This window comes from Wickerhamomyces anomalus (assembly GCF_001661255.1).
Source record: "Wickerhamomyces anomalus NRRL Y-366-8 unplaced genomic scaffold WICANscaffold_3, whole genome shotgun sequence".
Classification (NCBI taxonomy): Eukaryota; Fungi; Ascomycota; class Saccharomycetes; order Phaffomycetales; family Wickerhamomycetaceae; genus Hansenula; species Hansenula anomala.
In genome coordinates, this window is record NW_017567112.1 from 1,594,198 (window position 1) to 1,614,831 (window position 20,634).

A 20,634-nucleotide genomic window follows, 5' to 3' on the forward strand; every position below is an offset into this window, starting at 1 on the left:
TTAAACACCAAAGCACTACATCACTAGAAGTTCATTGTCGTCGTTATGCTCCTAGTCCTAGGTCAAGCTTTCAAGTCCACCTTGCTCATGTCTGGAGACTGCAAGTGTATGGAAAATCCAAATCTGTCTTCTTGCCTACAGACGCATCGCACATCAAAGAAGACTTCCATCGATATTTCCATCACAGGCTAAATGAAAATTTGTGAATAAACTTATATTAGGTAAAATTAGTGACTATGTTTTCACTGTTCAGTATTTAGTATTTGGGCTTGTCCTTGACATATTTCTCATTCCAAAAATCCGTGTACCCATGAGTCAGGGTGTCCAATTAGTCGACAGGCCGGACCATATTGAGATCATTAATCATTCCAAGCTGTTCACGGTACAGTGGGTAATGAAAGTTGAATATACAAAAATAGATCAGAATTTTGCGGTTGTACATTGGGCGCTGTTGTAGAGAAAGCTCGCGTACGTAGCATTAAGCCGCTTGGAAGTGTGAACGAACTAGTTTTACTCAATCATGACGCGAATTTTAGGTAATAAGTCAAGTCGAAGGTGTGGATAGAAACGTCTAATTGGCCAGTACATTTCATCATGACGTTTTGTCATAGTATCTGTATGAAAATTAATTAGTGATCCTGTAAAGAGATGCCCGCTGAGAAATCGAAAATTATTAACAAGACTTCTATGCATTTTATAATATATAAATTTCAAGCTAGATCTCGGGGAAAGTTTTTTCACCCAGCTAGCTTCGACCAAATCACTTATAACTAGACTGATTATATTAATCAATATCAATTTGTATAATATTTAGTATAATATTAATTGTTGACATTATTAGAATTAATATATAAATGATCTATGATCGATAATCTAATAATTATCTATATAATTATATTGTACGAAACAGCAGCTTGTGGTTGGTATTTTAATTTTTTAAAGTATATTCTGATGTTAATTTTAATTTAAAATATCACATATATATATATATGTATAATCAGACTAGTACGTATAAATTGTACCAAGATATTATATATTATTTAATCAATTAATTATTGATTTATTAATACTTTTCGACTTGCATTCACTAGCTGCTTATAGTACGTCTAGAGATTAATATTGATTAATTATATCTAGCGCCCTATTATAAATTGAATTATATAATTATATTTAAATTATATATAATTAATTAATATTGCAGGTGATTTGATGATTCATGACGACGTAAATTATTTGTAATTAATTTATTGAAATATTAATATCATGAGTTGGCTGAGCCGGATTAATGATATTATAAGGAAGCCTGAATATTCCAAATATTGTTAACCAATCGAAGTCTACAATCCAAGCGGTACTTCGTGGCGCTTTAATATTGCAGTCCTCATCGCCAATTAGCTGCTCGACAATATCAAATACTGCATAATTAATTAAAATAATATTATATAAATTGTAATTTGAGGATGAATTATCAAATATTAATTATATTATCAAATATATTAATATAATTTTCACCAAGATCAGCTAGCACTAGCAGCTTCAAGCTGCTAGTTATATATATTTATAATTTATATAAAGTACGTAACAAATATGATGATCATGATCATGATATTCATTAATTAATTAGCTGATTATAATTATAATGAAAAATATCATGGCTTCAAGAAAATATAGCTTTCGAAATCATATCAATATTAAATTAAGAGAGTATTAACTCTCAATTATTAACGTTCACGGTAATTGAGGTACACATTCCTGCAAAGTGTTTAATAGATCATATGTATACTTATACAGCTGATTGCGTTACATCATATCGGGCATGCTTTAGCTTCACAGTCGATACTTTGCGGTCGCGTTGGCAAAGGACTCAGGACTCAGTACTAGTTAGAGTTCCAGCTTGCAATTACGTGCAAGACATACAGTACGTTTGGTGAAGTATGAATAGCTTTTCCAATTTTCAAGCTTAATTGAGTTAGTTGAAGAGTTACGTACAAACATTTGAATGTTGATTATTCACTTCTTTCATGGGGCTGTTTCAACTTTTGTAACTCAGGCTTCCTTGATTCATGATTGGGATTTGGGCCTGGCTGTCAAAGATATACCTCTGCAGTGAAAATTAATGTATACTACAGTCCCAAAACCCCTTGCAGCAAAAAGTTAAAACTTAGCCCGCATACAATTTAATAAAAATGAAGCCTGAGGAGTTCCATATTTCACCAACTAAAAAAAAGGAGCCTCTAATATCATGATTCATCAGGGTTCAATTTATAGAATGCCGGCGAATTTGTTGTACAGTAAGAGAATCTCCATGAGATCTCCGGTTATTGAAAACTATGTCACAGAATCCTGATATAACCAAGCAGTTTTGAGTCCCTGGTCCCTTGGGCGAGGCCCACTCATCAACTAAATCGTTCATCTTTAGCTACAATGTGGCCTAGAATTTCACATACACTTGTATGTTAACCTTCACCCAACTCTCGCCACAATGTGTGTAGGCTTTGCCTTTTGTATGTAGGCTCTGGAGAGTAATTAGACCCCAGTTTAAAAAGACTAGCACATGCTAGCTGCGAATAAAGACTGGATTCTGAGTATAGACAATACCAGAAGTTAGAACACAAAGGAACTATTGTATATACGGATTGTAGAAGCTATATGTTAATATTGATCAACACGCGACTTGAACAGGTGCAATTGCAAGTAATTTTGAAGCTCTTTGATAGCGTTATATAAAGCATGTGTGTTTTAAGCTTTTGGCTGTTCTCCAATCATTCGTATGCCAGCATCGGCCAGGAATCTTAATGTGATTCAAAGGCTCTATTAATACTAAGTCTTGATACAAGTGCAATCATGGCTTTTGCGAGTAGTACACTCTCTTTATATGGCAGATATTAGAGTCTGTTGACAACTTTGTAATTCTCCCACTGATCACTTTTGATGTTTGGCTTTCAGCTTAAGCTCACGACTCACGACTCAATATCATCATGACTGGAAGTGGACTATCACACAAGACCCCAGGGACCTAGACTCCTCGTTTTACTGCTCAGTGCTTAGTACTTACTGCACCGAACCTGAACTTACAGAAAGCTCGCCATGACAACGTTTCGAAATCCTGTAGAGAGTTGCCTAAATTATGCGGCTTGTGTTCCAGACCCCAGCAATAGATAAATACAGACACTAGGTGTAGTACTATGCCAAAGTACGAGCTCGCTAGTCTGCACAATTTCCTAAAGACACAGCTCATGATGGAGAGAAACAAGATGTGCACGGTGTAGCTATTCAAGTTTTTTTGGTAATTGCATTTTCAGGTTTAGTTAAAAATTCGCCAGCAAGAGATTAAATTTCGATAACGATCTTGAGAAGCCTTCTCAAGCTTTCGCTCTTATTGTTACAGCTTCTTCAGACCCCAGACTCCCAACATTGGCCGCGGAATAACATATTTGAAAAAGCCTTTAGACTGTTTCATACATCGACCAAATTAAAACTGAACTTTCTGTGTGTGTCGCTCGACTTCAAATTTCAAATGTGTACTATATATATGTTATATTCTGTGCTCGCGTAATTACATAGATCATTGCAATTTGTGGCAACGTTGTGAAAAGCACAACGTAATGGTTCAAACTTCACTACCAGCGCTTTTTTAAGGTTGGACTAGTCTGTATCTATGTAGCCTGTAGGTAATTTGCTGTACACTCTATGGGTTTCAAGAAAATTGACCAGACTCCGACAGAGCGGTCAAATGTAAGCTACAAACATTAGAATGTCTACATTTGTAGACGACAACGTTCATCAATGCTATACATAAATATCAAAAGCTACACCTCTTGAGTACACTCCCTTGCGGACTCACTCATATCTATACTAGTTGAACAAGATAGAGTACACTGGAGTTGTCAGCGATATAAATGTACATTTACGACTTATTGTTTGAGCGGTTGATCTTGGTTTTGTTCATGTTAAATTTGAATCAAAGTTGATCAAAGTTTAAACTCTAACTCTATCGTCACTATATGTATCTAATCCAGTTTAATGGGCTACATATATCGAGCAGAATATTATTCGACCAACGCGTAAGTTTATCCATTAATCCAAAAATCGAATCAAAATAATCATATCAAGCACATCAAATATACTGAAATTGGAACATCGGTTCTTCATGATGATGGCAACTGATTAGAAGTGATCGCTAGTTCGATTGATATTACATTCATACTACATTTGATGGAAAGCTAAGTAAAAGATGAATATTGAGACGTACATATATGATTAGCTGGAGTACACGTCTCTTAGTACGCGTTACAGTTACATTAAAGTTTATTCATAATCCAATTTGTAATATAAAAGGCAGCTCTTGGTTTTGGATCTTTGATTCATGGCAATATTACAGCCACGTATTTAATAACTACATGTGTAAGTGTAATCGAAATTCGTGAATTTAGTATAGTGATAGCTAGGAAACAAAATAATTACCTATAAGTATAACATAGCATTTTGAGCAATATTTTTTAGCTCTAGCGGCCAAGTCTGGTGTTTCTGAGAATTGATTCCACGGCTTTCAGCCCTCAGCTCTAAATATTTGTTGACCATTAACCATATTAACAGCGATCTGGCGACTAATCATTATTGATCCATTGGCTGGACTTTTGAAGTGTAGTGAAGGATTAATGACCAGTGCCTGGATCTTTTGTGTCCACGTTTATAACAGATCGCAGTAACCCAAGTCCATCTCCATTGTCAAATCACACTTATTGGATTCATTTTGGAAAGGTCCTCGATTAACTTGAACATCTTTGTAATCTGACATATTTCATAACCTATAGGCCGGCTAGTTGGACACCATCGACAATGTAACGACGATCGGATTTTCATACATAAGAACGATAATTGAACCGCAGCGTACACAAGCTGAATAATTTTTATCACTCAATGAAATTCCTAAACATCCTAAACGTCCTTTGTTGTATCGATGAGGCTCGTTACTTCTTTTGAAAGATATCTGGCCAATTATGGCTAGAGCCTAAGAGTTTGACGTTTGGAAAAGACTTGGAAAAGTGTCTTGAGACTGGTACAATCTCACTGCAAAGCGAAACCCTCAATGCTTAGAATACATACATACCAATTTCAGTGGAGATGTAGACAACTTGTGACAAGGTGAAATGCGAGTCCTATTAGACCGAGACCAATAGAGACCCTAGGGCTGACGACCGTAGCCATCAACCAACTAGAACTTCAAGCTTCAACACACAGGCATGTTTTGAGTAACAGAACATTTTTGGCTGATGGAACTATCCGAGAACAATTGATATACTTTCAACTTTGTTAAACTAAAGAATCAGGAGGTTCAAGCATCAAAACAGAGAGTCAACAAAGTTCCCATTCCATGCATGGAAATGATTCCAGCCAGTTGGCCTAAAACAGCTTCAAGTTACTCAAGTAGTTTAACAACCAAAGCAAGTTTTAGGGGAACGGTTTTGATTTGATTCCACCAACTATGACAACTCTATTCCACCCCATTGTATCGAAAAAGAGCCAACAGTTGTGGTCTCCTTTGTGAAAGCTCAAGCTGTTTGATTGATTCTTCAACGTAACAATTTCTAATCATATAGAAGAATTCAAAATTTTATAAAACCATAGACAACCGAACCACAACCAGATCAAAACAAGCCTCAAGAAAAACAATGCAAGATCAGATGATCTCAAAGAAAGCCCATACCATCTATACCAATGGCTGAATGGCACTATGTGATGTGTCAAGCTCATTTTGACCTTTAATAACACAGCGGCTAGCAATTTAGGTGGTCTCAATTACACCACAACCAGTGAACATGATATATTCAAATCATCCAGCAGTCAGTTCAAAAGAGTAAACCACTATATGATAGTTCCAACTGCTTTTCCCATCTTCAGATGCTCTTATATGCCAAATTCCCAAGGTTATGAAGCCCAAATTCTATTAGAGAAGTTGAATACCCCACTCTGACTATTGGATAGTATAATTATGATTAGTTGCTAAGTTCTTTTCTGACATGATTGGCCTTGCTTTGAGTTAATAGATTAACAGACAGGTCCAACGCGTTTTATTCTCGTTTTGTTATGGTGGATCTTTGAAACAATTTTGGGAAGCATACATCTCTGCCAAATAAAAGGTTGATGATTCTTTAGTGCCGCATTGGTTTATTGTCACTTTATTGTTTTACTATATCCAGCTGTCTTTTAGTTGAATGGTAATATAGGGGTGTGATCAGTATTGGTGAACATCAAAGAGCTCAAAATGATTTCGTCATGTGGCCAATTTTTGAAGACAAATATCTTGGTTGCTAACTTATACTTTTTAGTATATGTAACGCGTTCAGTATTGAAGCTTCTTGCTATTGAGTTGTTGAGTTGATGATTAAATTAGATCATTTTGGAAGATGGATATGAATTTCTGTTGAAGCGAAGTGGTGCATAAAATATCCAACTCTTTCAAGAGAAGCCCAGTAACATTATCATTCAGCTGTGGAAATTAAAGCAAAGCAATTGATAGCTGCTCATGATGGATTCAGTTGATCTGTTTGGAGTAGTTTAAAAGTTTTTCGTGGATTGTGGACTGTGAACCAAAAAATGCAGCTGTACATGTTTTTCAAAATCCCAGATAAAGTTTCTCGAGACCAAAAATACATCTGGCGATTGAAGGCTACACGAGTGTTGGGCCTCAATTTTGAGACTGGAGGCTTTAGAAGTTGATCATGATTCATGAACGTTGTGAGTCCTGAAATACAGGGAAATCTTGCATTTAACTTCCCTTCGTTTAGTCTATACCCCTGCAAGGAACTTAATACTTGGTGTACCTGAATAAATTTTGTGATTTAGGGTCAGGGATCAACCCTTCAAACAGGGATTCCCAGTGAGAAACCAGAGATAAAGAGTCAAACGTTCCCTTTGAATTGAACTCGAGTTGGCAGACTGCAATTAATAAAGCACATGACTGAAAAGTACTGTATTATCTTCAAGGCTGAAGAACAGGGATTGAATTTTCTCTTCGATGAAGAGCTTCGAAATTCCATTCGATTAGAGCATCAATACTTCAGGGAGTGAATCGTGATCGGGTAAAAAAAAACATTGAAAAAACTTTACATCTTCAAACATTAATACAGTTCTATATTTCAACTGCCAACTATGTACATAAACTATCCAATTGACCTCAACGTTGTTGAGTTACCAAGTTCCCACCAACAGGATCCAATTCAACAATTTCAAAATCAGTAATAACATCCCCAATTTTTGGAGGCTGCTTATTCAAATTCAAAGCCAGTCTAGCAAAAACACCAAACTCAGTGATCATACCAGCAACATAATTATCATGGGGTCTTGACCAAACCATAAATGAAAGCTTGAGCTGGTTACCTGTCTTCAATTCGTGCTTGATATGTGACAAGGTATAGAATGTGTTGGATAATCGTTGTGCTCGTTTCAAAATATCATTTCTAGTTTCAATATGGAGTGCCATGTTGACCATTTGTTGAGAATCAAACAATGGTTTGCCAGTATTTAAGTATGAATGGAATTGCCAATGATTCACCAAATCACCATATCTTCTTAATGGGGAAGTTGATGGAAGATAACCATTTATACCTAACATCAAATGTCTAATAGGGTATGGGAAATAAAAAGCTGGATTAACAAACTTGATGGATTTGACAACATCAGCAAGACCTGGTAGTTTATCAGTTTCCTTGGAATAAGTATTCAATCTACTAACAGCATTAACAGCAGACCCACTAAGTTCAAGACTTCTCATACCTTTGAAAATACCTGGAATCTTGAATTTTCTCATTACAGCTGCACCCACACTATTTGCCAAAATCATAAGTTCAGAAACCAAGATAACCGAATCGGACAATGTTTGTTTGGTGAACAAAACATCAGACCCTTCATCTAGTGATGAATCAATAAGAGCTGTTTCCGGTTTAATAGAATTTTTGGAAACAGAAACATTTGTTTGTATGGTATCACCAAATGCAATTGCGCCATTATCAATTCTTCTTTTTTGTAATCTTTTGGCAACGTTAAACAAATCATTTAGTTCACGTTGTTCATTATTCATTGTCTCATAAGTTTGATCTTTTGTTTTTTTCAAAGTTTCATCAACCATGTCATAAGTGTATTTAGGAAAGTTGGAAACATATGATGGTTGAACTTTAGCTTCCTTCAAATTGGCACCATATTTATAGCTAAAAGGCACTGAAAACGTTATTGCTCTAGTTTTTCTTCCATCAACTCCTAAACCACACAAATCTGACAATGTTTTTGGCAACATTGGAGAAACTAATTCTGGTTGATATGTAGTGAATGCTCTTTCAAACGCAATTTTTGAAACTGTATCTCCAGGTTTCAAATAAGATGAAGGGTCAGCAATATGGATGTGAAGGACAAAATTTTCTTTATCAATTTTTTCAATTGACACACCATCATCAATTTCATGTGCAGTTTCACTATCAATACAATAAACTCTCATATCACCAAAATCTTTTCTAATTGACTCAGAGACATCAGGAACACCATCTTCAGAAATTTCCACCAAATCAAAATAATCTTGTTCATGATCAGCTTTGATTGAAACACCTTTCCCAGGTATGCAAAGATTATTAGAGAAATGTTGTGGATTTGTTAAAGAGTTGCTAATGTATCCAATATTAATCAATAAGTCATAAACATGAGTCTTCGTGATGTTGGATTTTTCAATGTTTTTCATATTTTTCATCAATTGGCAAATAACGGTTTCTGCAACTGGGTCGGTGATATTATCAACACTATACTCTTTCAATAAGTTTAAAATGCCTTCAAATTGAGGAGGAATTACCGAATAATCTTCCTTTTCAACAAAATCCATAAATTCTTTCACAAGCTGTGTATCTTTTTTCAAAGATTCAATAACACCATCAATTTTATTGACGTATTCCAAAGAATTGACAGTCACAGAAGTTGGCATCATTGCTGATCTGGATGAGTAAGAAGTTGACCAAAGTCTAGCTTGTTTTCTCAAAGCCAAAATAACAGCATACAAATGTGAGATGCTTACTTTATCTCCATAATTAGATGAGCTTATCTCTCTGCCTAAATCTGATTGCTTGTGCAAATTATACTCCAGCCCAACAGATTCGTGAAGTTTTTCAGATAACTTCAGATATTCACTTTGAGATGTGGCATCATTATTTTGAAGATTATTCTTGAAATTCTCTGGGTCTATTAAATTAACAGCTTCTGCTAAGGCAAATAATGAAATTTGTTTGGGACCTCTGTCTTGAACAACTCTATGAAGAATTTCCAATCTTCTTGAAATATCAGGTAGTTTATCCCATGCTTCATTTGTTATACGTAATATTGGATCCATTATAACTCTTCTTGCCAGCGGATTAACAAAATAGGACTCAAATTTGTGATCAACCGTGGTTTTGATACTTCCATACAATGGTGATTCATACTTTGTTTCTTCCACAATACCTTCAACCCATCCTCTGGGTATCAATCCTGGAATACGGAGTTTAAATGCAGATTTTTCCACGAAAAGAAGCTCCCCTTTACGATTCATTATTGTATATCTTGGATCATCATCTCTTGAAGGCACTTCGATAACAACTGCCATAACATTTTGATTCAAAGCAGTTGACATTTCAACAGCATCACCCAGTTTTAAAGACTCAAAAATATCAAGAGGTTTAAGATACCTTTTTGGGGAACCATAAGCTTCCTTAAGAAGTGCTGCTATTGGAATTTCTGAAACATCTTTTTCCAACTCTTTTCCAAGATCTTGTTTTATTTTAGTAATCCATTTGGCAGTTGGTTCTCTAAATTTTTCAGAAAATCTTTTCTTTTCGTCAAATGAAATCTTATTTAAAGATTTCTTTGAATTGGTCTCTGTAGAAATGATTCTCTTGAAAGTATCTGAGTTCAAAAGGTTTGAGACAGAGTCGTATAACTTGGTTTTATCATCTTCACTCAACTCCCTCTTGTCTTCAGCCGAGTCGTGGTCCCTGTCATAATGTTAGAACAATCCTAAAAGCAAATCAGTATCAACTTACTCTTCTATCATCTGGTCTATATCCTTTTCATTGAGAAATGATTTTGATGATGCTGATGGGCGGCTCTTCTTGCTTCTTAAAGCTATAGCAGCTGAAGAAAACCTGCGAGCATTTTGTTTATTGAACCTGGACGTACTCCTCACAGCCTGAAGCATTCTGAGCGGAAAGCAAAGGATATTCAAAACAAGATCTGATGTGTAACAAAACGAATTCAGTTTTAACGGTTTTAATAGTATAGTTCTAGGTACTGGAAAAAAATCTAGCCCATCTCCGAGGGTATACCCTCGTAATTAGTTTTTCACAGTAAAACGAATTTTTCATTGTTTAGCTGATCCTGAAGTAACAAGAAGTTGAGTAAACACAAGATATAGAGGTATAAAAGATAATGTTGAGTGTGTTGAGAAGAAGTCAGCTTTTGAAAAGCTGTGCAACTAGACAAATACGGTGTAATTCCACTGTGAAGACCACCTCGTACGATCCAAAAGATCTTTCAATCCCAGAGCATTCATCAATCTTTAGTTTAATCCAACCAACCGGGAAATTCCACTTAGGTAACTATCTTGGTGCTATTAGAGTATGGAATGATTTATGTGAGAAAGCTCCAGATTCTTCTCGTGTTATTTATGGTGTTGCGGATTTACATGCCATGACCATTCCAAAACCTGCAAAACAATTGAAAACTTATAGATATGAAGCTATCGCAAGTATCTTATCCTCGGGAATTGATAGTGATAAAGCCATAATATACCACCAAAGTGCAGTTTCTGAACACTCAGAGCTTTACTGGATCCTTTCATGTCATGCCGGTGTGGGATATCTGAATAGAATGACTCAATGGAAGTCCAAATCAGAAGGGTTAGACTCTGCAAGTTTGGGACTATTTGCATATCCAGTCTTGCAAGCTGCTGATATATTACTTTATAAATCAACCCATGTCCCAGTTGGTGATGATCAATCTCAACATCTTGAATTGACAAGACACTTAGCTACTCAATTCAATAAACATTTCAAGAAAACTTTCCCAATACCGACAACAATTTTGGCACCAACAAAGAAAATCTTGAGTTTGAAAGATCCTTCCAAAAAGATGTCCAAATCTGACCCGGATCAAAATGGTACCTTGTATGTGAATGATACACCAGAAGTTTTGCAAAAGAAAATCAAAAAGGCTGTCACCGACTCCATCTCTACACATTTTAACTATGGTCCTATAAACAGACCAGGAGTTTCAAATATGATCAATACAATTAGTGGTATTCAAAGAAAATCCATTGAAGAAGTTGAAAGAGATATTGCGCACTTTAATGACCATCAAACTTTCAAGAATTATGTCACAGATGTCATCACTGAAGAATTCACCAAACCAAGAAAGTTATTTGATGAATTGATGAAAGATCCTGAATATTTACATAGTGTTGTTGAGAAAGGTAACTCAAAAGCTAGAGAAATTGCATCCAAAACTTTGAAAGAAGTTAAAAAGAATGCAGGTTTAGATTGAATATAGTATTCAAATAACATGTACATATAAAAGTCCTATTTATTATAAAGCAATTTGGTCCAATATTCCCAAACTTGTAGCAAACTCTATCAAGATTCTTTGCACAGACCTTATATTAGCACAAGCAAATATAATCTCTTTTAGTAGGTCGTGTTTATCGAAAGAGCAGATCTTTGAATCCCATTCTTCTTTATTCTCTGATTGTGGACCTAATAATTCTTGGAAAATTTCAATCAACTTAGCTTTATAGTCCATTTCACTGATTCTTTTGCAATAAATAATCAAATAGTTTTTGAATTCAGTCTTTTCATTTAATTTCTTTGAGATCAATATTCTATTTTCCAGATGTGCAAGTGATATAATTTTTTCTAAATTTTCATAACCTTCTTTCATCAACATTGTCTTTGCCATTTTTTGTAAGAATTTACCTCTACCTCTTCTAACAATTTCATCATTTGTCTTTCTCTCCAACAAATTAACAATATTACCACCATTTGTCTTTTCATCCCTTGAATCCCAGTATTGAGATCCAAAAGCCCACCAAGAATCACTCACTAATGTCCATGTTTCCATATCTCTATCAAATAAATAACCACTTCCGTTTGATAGTGTAACAATAGGAGTACCAGAGGATGATATCCCACATAAGGTCAAATTTTCAGCTCTTGTCAATAAGTCTGGGTTTGAACGGGAAAGAAGTGGATATAATGAAGCTGGTTCAAATAAAGCCTTTTTAGCAGCAACATCCCAAGCAAATACTTCACCAATAGATGTGACAGCCAATAAATACTTTCCTTTACTTTCCAAAAAACTTAATGGAGTTCCCAAAACAATTGGGGGGAATATTCTTCTTCCACTATCACTATAAACATACAAAACACCATCTGTTGTGGAGACTGCCCAAAATTCACCTTCACCCCCTGTGGCAAGTCCTGCTAATTTTGGTATAAAATCCACAAATATTTGTTTTGATTCATTTTTGAGTAAGGTTATACGTGTTGGTTTTTGTTCATTACCACTTCCATTCCTAACATCAAGTGATAGAGTTTCATCATTTGGTGATTTTAATGCGAAAAATGATCTAATTTTAGGAGTAGATATACGAACTTTTGCAAATGAGGTTGAAGGGTTGATAACAACTGAACCAATGAATTCAACAGCTTCAATCTCTCTCCTTTTTTTCTGTGGTTGTTCTGGATCAAACTCTTCTTTTCTTTTCAGTTCTTTTGGAGCTGAGTAAGATGGAACATCAAATTCCATTGTTGTTAGAGCACCATGGCCATTTGTATCACGGTTCATCAAAGGTTGGGTGGTGACGGGTTTGGAACCATTCACAGCCGATATTAAGGTTGGAGCAATTCTCTTTTTACCATCTTTTGTTTTGGTTGGTATTATCTTTAGGGTTGGTTTAGGCTCTGTTGGGGGTACTGAAGGTGTAGTCTCTTGTGGTTTATTATTTGATTCAGGTTTAGTCCCATTTGTAGGTTGTACTTTTTCTTCAACTTTTGGTAATTCTATTGGTTTTTCTTTTGGCTTTAAAGGTTCAGGCTTAGGTATCTTTGATAAAACTTCATTTAATTTACCAGTTGATTCGAGATGCCCTAATTCACCTTTATCAAACTGGAATATCAAGATAGAATCAGTAGCAGCGAATAAACCAGATCCATCATTTGTCCATACTAAATCATTTATAGATTTTTCAGATACATCAGAGGCTGTGAATAATGGTCTCTGATGACTTGTGTTCCAAACTGCAATTGATTTGTCAATTCCCGAAGATGCTATAATATTAACTGGTTTATCGTGTTGGGCTTGATACAAACAAGGACAATACCTCACCACATTACAGTTATGACCGTATAGTGAGTACTGCACTCTCCAATTAGTTCTTGATACAACACCAATACCATTTGTTTGAGGATCCACTCCATAATTAGGCACTGCAAATGATTCACCTGTTGGGGACCATGATATCTTACAAACTTCATTTATTGATATGAGTTGTTGAGGCCCAGTTGGGATTTTTTTTGAAAGAAGTTGACCATCTATGTAATTGATTTGGTGGATTGAAATTTGGCGATTGAATCCAATTGATGTAAGGAAACAATTCGTTGGGTCTATACTCAAAGTTCTCACATCAGATCTTGACGGTATTGAATCAACTTCTTTGTTTGTTTTCAAGTCAAATGCAAGTATTTTGTTCAGAGTGGCAAACAACACTAATTCGTTAAAGGTTTCTATATCATTGATATCTGATTGTGTCTTGAATAGGAGATGAGAGTCCAAGCTTGATGAATTACAATCTATTTTGGAGACATCACCACTTTCATCAGCGCTTATCAACCAATCACCGTGGAACTTCAAGCAAGTGATTCCAGCTTCTTTGGAAATCTCAGCAAAAGGCTCAGCTCTTTTGATATCTTCCAAAGTTGGGTTCGTCAGACTAGTGACTTCCAAAAGGGTCTTGACATCCCATAACAGTATTTGTCCATCTGCACAACCACATGCCAGTGTTTTTGAATTGCTGTCGATGGCGAGCGACGTGACCTTCTTGGATAAAATTTGTGACGGTATTCTCAAAAGCCTCATTATATCATACTTTTCTCTTCTTCAAGTCCTTCCGATCTCAATGTTTATTATGGTGATTGTTGTTAAGTTTTTGATTTCTTGGTCCTAAAATTTCGTCTTTTTTTCCAGAACGAGTTCGCGAAGTTGTTGGTGAATGGCCGCGAATCTGTTTTTTTTCTCTGGAGCTCAAAGAAAAAATTCAACTGACAGTGGTGAATAGAGTGAAAACATAGGATCCAACAACAACAGTAATTTGATTCAAAGGAGTGTAAAGAAGAAAGTTGCTAAAGAAGTTATCATCAGAGATATGTCAAAAGAAGAATATACAAGTGACTCTGAATCAGAATTTACTGGTGAGTGTTGTTTGTTTTGTGGCTTTTATAGCCTATCAGTTGTGATGTTTCAATTTACTAACAAATATCAGAATTCTGGATAGATTGGTTTTTGGGAACAAAAGGGAATGAATACTTTTGTGATATTGACGTGGAATACATCACTGATAAGTTCAACTTAACAGGTCTTTATTCTGATGTTGAGAGAGTGCCACAAGCAATTGAAGTGATAACGGATAATTTGAAATCTGACGAATTGACTGAACAACAAAGAGAAACACTGGAGTATAATGCAAGATTACTATATGGATTAGTACATGCAAGATATATAATAACGGCAAGAGGGTTACAAAAAATGTTGGAGAAATATAAGAATGCTGATTTTGGTTATTGCTCAAGAGTTTTTTGCCAATTACAACATTTATTACCTGTTGGGCTAAGTGATCATATTGGTGTTAGTGCTGTTAAATTATATTGCCCAAAATGTGAAGATTTATATAATCCAAAATCTTCAAGACATTCACAAATTGATGGTGCCTTCTTTGGTACGAGTTTCCCTGGTATGTTCCTTCAAGCTTATCCACATTTAGTTCCAGTCCATCCAACAGATAGATATGTTCCAAAAGTGTTTGGTTTCAATATACATGATTACGCCAAAGTTTCAAGATGGCAAGAACTTCAAAGAATGAAGGTTGAAAAAAGATTGAGGGATGCGGATATCCCAGTGAGAAACTCTGCTAATGGATATAAGACTGGCGAAGGTGCTGAAGATGATAGGGATATGGAAGAAGTTTACACGTGATATTGCATTTGATTGAGATCAAATCGTTGCTTGAAGTTTTTCTGCTATTTGTACATTAATCAGTCAGGATCATTTATCTTTTGGCTTTTCCTCACATACAAACTGAATGCTGTTTTTGTTATTGTTTTGTTGCATTTTCACCTCTTTTTAATATTATTTTTCTTTAATTTGCTGAGAATCACCTATAATTGTAGTTGTTCATCAATGATATCTTCTTTTTCAAAGACAGTTCAAACTTCACACTAGTACTTTAATCCAGATTTTTTACGATATACGTCGTACCCCAAGTACTAGCAAAGATTTAAACGTTGTAGAAAACCATCAAAGAAGCCACAATATTAATATCAGTTATACTCCAGAATGCTTGCCAAATCGAATCAACACCCCAATAAGCACAAGGCTTCAAGAATAAACCTATCATTTTCCACCTCTTCTTTCCCTTGTTAACCATCAGTAGCCGCTAGCAAATTTTGCTCTTTGGTGTCAAAAAAACTTCAATTGCCGAAGACACCCTCGTGATGCCGCCCATAAGCGTTCGAGTTTTAGACAACAAAAAAAACATCTCAATTGAACAATTTGATACTAACTCAAACTCAAAAGAGTGGAAAAGGCTTTTCAAGGCCTTCCTGACCGTCAGTTACCGCCACGAGCCCCCTTAGCCATCAAACAAGTATATAAAGTATGAGATATTCTCTCTTTCTTTGGTAATGTCCTTTGCAAGGTTTAACATTAAACCACTTCACAATGACAGTCTCAGAAACCGTTGAAAACGTCGCATTAGGTTCTTATTTATTCTCAAGACTTCAACAAGTCAACTCATTAAAATCAATCTTTGGTGTTCCTGGTGATTTTAACTTGTCATTATTGGAACATTTATACAATTTCCCTGATTTAAATTGGATTGGTAATTGTAATGAATTAAATGCTGGTTATGCCGCTGATGGTTATGCTCGTGTTAATAAATTTGGTGTCTTGGTTACAACTTTTGGTGTTGGTGAATTGAGTGCTTTAAATGCAATCAGTGGTTCATTCACTGAAAATGTTCCAGTTTTACATATCGTTGGTACTTCATCCACTATGGCTAAGAAATTGAATAATAAAACTTTACATCATTTGATTCCAAGTAAAAATACTTGGGAAGTTGCCCAAGATCATTATGTTTATGAAAAAATTGTGGAGCCATTCAGTTGTATTGTTGAATCTTTGAATGATGATGACCTAACAGTTTTACAATCCAAAATTGATAATGTTATTGAAACTATTTACAAGAGTAAAAAACCTGGTTATTTGTTTATTCCATCAAATCTAGCTGATATTCAAATTCCTGTTGATACCACTAAAAAACTTGAGTTTAATTCAATTGATAAACATCCTGAACTAACTAATCAAATTGTTTCCAAAATTATTGATAAACTTTACAAGAAGAAATTTGCAATCTTGGCTGATAATTTGATTGAAAATCGTAAAGATGTATTAAACAATTTCATTCAATCAAATAACATTGACTGCTTTTCAACAGTCTTAGGTAAATCAATAATTGATGAAACTTTTGAAAAATTCCATGGTGTTTTCAATGGTAAAATTTCATCTGAAGGTGCTGCTGATACCTTTTCAAAATTTGAATTAATCTTACACCTTGGTGTTGTTACAAATGAAATCAACAATTTCAACAATTTGAAAGCTAAAGACTTTGTTGGTGATGTTGTGGAGCTAGGTAAAGATTATGTTTTGATTGATGATGAACTTATAACATCTGTTGATGGGGAAATCATCTTTGATTCACTTTTGGCACAAATTGAACCAATGAAATTATGTACTGATCAATCTGTTGAATCTTGGGGAAGTAAAAGATCTTATCCATCATCACCAACTTTATTAAATGCTACTAAAAAATTATCACAATCATCAATGGCCAAAATCTTGGAATCAAAATTAAGAGAAGGTGATGTTATTGTTTGTGAAATGTGTTCATTCTTATTTGCAATTCCAGATATTAAATTCCCAAAAGATTCTTTATTTATTTCTCAAAACTTTTATGGTTCAATAGGTTATGCATTACCTTCTACACTGGGTGCTTCATTGGCTATTCGTGATGCTGGATTAGAATCAAAACGTCGTGTCATTTTATTACAAGGTGATGGGTCTGCACAAATGACTATACAAGAGTTATCAAGCTATGTTCGTTATGGTATTAAACCAACCGTATTGTTGTTGAATAACGATGGTTATAGTGTGGAGAGAGTTTGTTGTGGTCCAACAAGAAGTTATAATGACATTCAACCAAATTGGAATTGGTTGAAATTATTTAATGTGTTTGGTGATGTCGAAAACAAGAGTGTTAATGTTCGCGTGGAAACTAATCATGAATTGGAGATGGAGTTGAATAAAGATGATGGTGAATTGAAGATGATTGAAGTGATGTTGGATAAAATGGATGTTCCTTGGAGATTCAGCTATGTTGCAGGAAAGGCTAAGTAAAATCAATCTGTATGTATTAATATTACCAAAGCTTATATATATGATTAATGGATATGAAAGAAAAATATAGAAAGAAAAAACAGTTGAAAACCTTGTAGAATATATCATTATTGATAAACCAAAACCCCGTCCTTGAAACCAATACAGCCACCTTTAACCAACCTTTAAAATGTCCCCAGTATCAAAAAAACCAAAGCATTGCGCCCGCTTGAACACCTTGGGAAGCACTCACAACGAATTGATCCCATAAATGAGTAACTTTAACAACATAGTCTTTTGAATGATTATAAACAATCTTTGAGAAATCACCAACATGTTGTTTGAAATGAATCAAGTTTCGTTTCAACAAGTCATTACTCTTGGATAATTGATCAATTGTTAATGTTGTGAATTTTTTGTAATGGTTTAAATGAGGTGCTGGAGGAGGTGGAACTGCCTTTTTGGATTTGAGGAAAGAAATTGTAAGGGCTGTTGTGATACCAATACCAATACCGACGCTTAGACTGATTCCCAATAGAAAGTACTTCTTCTGAATACGATCCTTCGTTTTCAACTTCTTTGATCTCTTGGATTGCTTATGATGAACAATTTCATATGGTGTATTTCTTATTATCATGACTTTTTTATCAGAGCTGATACTTGATGGGTCATTTTGTAGAACCAATGAGTTATTAGTTGTTCCATCTTTTTCACAACTTTCATCACTATCCGATGAGGAGATTCTTATTAATTGATAACTATTCATTGTTTGTTCAATTGCAACTTGGTTATCTTGCAGTGGGATGATAGAATCTGCAACGGTTTTGGAATCTTTCAAAAGATAATCCTCTTTTAAGACATTCAATAGGTTATTAACTTCATATTTATTATCCAGATTGATTGGAGAGCATAATAGGTTTATGTTGTAGTTTCTTAAAATCTTATCAATGATCCTCAAATTGATGTTTCTAAAGATCGGGATAAATAATTTGTTTCTTAATTGAGTACCATTATATTTGATAAAGTTTAAAATGTTTCCAATTTTGATCAATCCATCAAATATGACTAAAATGATATTATAATTGTCATGATTATCCAACGTGAATCTTTTTTGCAACTGATAATCTAATGTGTGTAAGAATTGGACCTTCTTATGACCAATTATCAAGATTTTAGAATCTTGATCAGCATAATTTGAATCATTAATTTGGCTAAACATTTGAGGTAAGACAAAACTTGAACCGTCACTTGAACCAGGATCTTTAATACCAGAATTCATGTTGATTTCAATTGTCTTTTCATCACTTTCAGATGTAATTGATTGACGTGGTTTGATAGCTAAAGGAGCATGGTCCTGGGTATCTTCTTCAGTGTCTGAAGATGAGAGAACAGAACTTGTCGGTCTTGGTGCCAAATAATCACCTACTGAATGCCATGATGTGTTTGAAGTAAACTCAAAATCATTGAAAGTTGGTGTATTTTGATGCTTTGCAAAATTGTTGAATTGAGGACTGTATTGAGGTGACTTGTTTTCATCTTCATTCGCTGTTGATTGCAATGCTTCAAGAACAGACATATGTGGTGATAATAACCCATTTGATGATTGTCCATTATTAGGTTTTGGATGTTTTATCGAAGAGTTTGTAGTTGACGCCATCATGACACGTAAATTAATAAGGACGACCTTTCAAGAAAACCGTTATAATAATATGTCAAAAATGAGTTGAAAAGGGTAATGATAGCCTCACCGAGCTTCGTGGCGGTTGATGATCTATTTGAATATTGGTGTAGTTTGTAGTTGGAATGAGAGACTTTTCTGTGTCACTTTTCGTTAAAATGATATTGTTTTCGATTTGAAATGGTTGTTTAATTGGGTTTGTTTAGATATCAGTTGATGAAAGGTGTGTGAAATTAAACTGATCTTATCGCAATCTGCCACACAATACGTGTCTGGGGGCATATTGACTTCCTGAAAAGGAATCAAAAGTGTTTATAGGATTGTATGGGATGCACTCACGCAAAGCGGAGAACTCAGTTTGAACTTTGTGCAGTCATGATTTGATGTAATTGTTAACATGGGCTAAATTGTATAGGCGATACAAAGTCAAAGGATATAACCGTGCTGGATATAAGTTGATAATAATATTATTGTCCTTTGAGCACGATTAATTTAAATTATAATTTGCAGGTGGAGTTTCGTGATTCTGCAAATATTGTTGAAAAAGCCCAATCCATATTACTCCTTCATCAATTATATTGTATCATGAACAGATATTGTAGTAAATTTATACAGCAATATCATCATCTCTTTGATTGAGACTAGGACGTAGAGATAATCAGCCACTTATCTGTTACCTATAAATACCATGTCCTCGTTGTAATAAATTAGAGGATGTATTTTAAGAAGTTGAAACCGTTCAAGTAATTATTTGCAGTGACTCAATCGTACATTAAATAATTCCAACGTTGCTACAATCATGACATCTCCAAGTATTGCAAAGCTGATGATATAGTCGATTAGAAGACTGAAGAAGTAGAAAGGAAGTACTACTTCCTCCTTCCTGGTGTGTACTAGTATTGTTGGATCAATTGATTTCAGTTTAGCTTCACCTTCTCTTTGTAAGCTAAAAGGTTAAAAAACCTTGTACCATTATGCAAAATTAGAGCGTATGCTGCTGTAGTCTGCCCAGCCTACAACCCTTTTGAGCCTGTCGCTCGAGAGACACAGCTACAAATTACAATCCAGGCAGGAGCTAGAAAAGCTAGGCAGAGAGCTTAGAAGGAGCCTCACCTGGAGCCCAGGAAGCCAAAATAATAACTCCAAAAGATTAGCAGCGCTTAAATCCTTAAATGACGATATGCCTTCAGGTGTCTCAGCCATGAACAACTCCTTTTACTGTACACCAATTGCGAAGAACGGCC

General features: G+C 35.0%; 6 protein-coding genes across 6 annotated transcripts; 3 read left to right on the plus strand and 3 right to left on the minus strand.

The window, feature by feature from the left end:
• Nucleotides 1-7,146: 7,146 nt before the first annotated feature.
• On the minus strand, nucleotides 7,147-10,212 carry DSS1 (exoribonuclease II; the record flags this gene model as incomplete). Its single annotated transcript, XM_019186367.1, has 2 exons — nucleotides 7,147-10,007; nucleotides 10,056-10,212. Coding segments are annotated over 2 exons (2,944 nt in total), but the record flags the coding sequence as incomplete, so codon positions are not given.
• A 228-nt stretch (nucleotides 10,213-10,440) lies between these two features.
• Nucleotides 10,441-11,553, plus strand: MSW1 (tryptophan--tRNA ligase MSW1; the record flags this gene model as incomplete). The annotated part of the gene is made up of 1 exon (XM_019181693.1): nucleotides 10,441-11,553. The coding sequence occupies one exon, from the start codon at nucleotides 10,441-10,443 to the stop codon at nucleotides 11,551-11,553; it is 1,113 nt and encodes a 370-aa protein (XP_019039466.1).
• A 42-nt stretch (nucleotides 11,554-11,595) lies between these two features.
• Nucleotides 11,596-12,813, minus strand: HIR2 (Hir2p; the record flags this gene model as incomplete). Its single annotated transcript, XM_019185657.1, has 1 exon — nucleotides 11,596-12,813. The coding sequence occupies one exon, from the start codon at nucleotides 12,811-12,813 to the stop codon at nucleotides 11,596-11,598; it is 1,218 nt and encodes a 405-aa protein (XP_019039467.1).
• Nucleotides 12,814-14,428: 1,615 nt separating this feature from the next.
• Nucleotides 14,429-15,255, plus strand: CKB2 (casein kinase 2 regulatory subunit CKB2; the record flags this gene model as incomplete). The annotated part of the gene is made up of 2 exons (XM_019181690.1): nucleotides 14,429-14,474; nucleotides 14,546-15,255. The coding sequence occupies 2 exons, from the start codon at nucleotides 14,429-14,431 to the stop codon at nucleotides 15,253-15,255; spliced, it is 756 nt and encodes a 251-aa protein (XP_019039468.1).
• Nucleotides 15,256-15,999: 744 nt separating this feature from the next.
• Nucleotides 16,000-17,733, plus strand: WICANDRAFT_84167 (uncharacterized protein; the record flags this gene model as incomplete). The annotated part of the gene is made up of 1 exon (XM_019185658.1): nucleotides 16,000-17,733. The coding sequence occupies one exon, from the start codon at nucleotides 16,000-16,002 to the stop codon at nucleotides 17,731-17,733; it is 1,734 nt and encodes a 577-aa protein (XP_019039469.1).
• A 181-nt stretch (nucleotides 17,734-17,914) lies between these two features.
• On the minus strand, nucleotides 17,915-19,369 carry ATG32 (mitophagy protein ATG32; the record flags this gene model as incomplete). The annotated part of the gene is made up of 1 exon (XM_019183445.1): nucleotides 17,915-19,369. The coding sequence occupies one exon, from the start codon at nucleotides 19,367-19,369 to the stop codon at nucleotides 17,915-17,917; it is 1,455 nt and encodes a 484-aa protein (XP_019039470.1).
• Nucleotides 19,370-20,634: the final 1,265 nt, after the last annotated feature.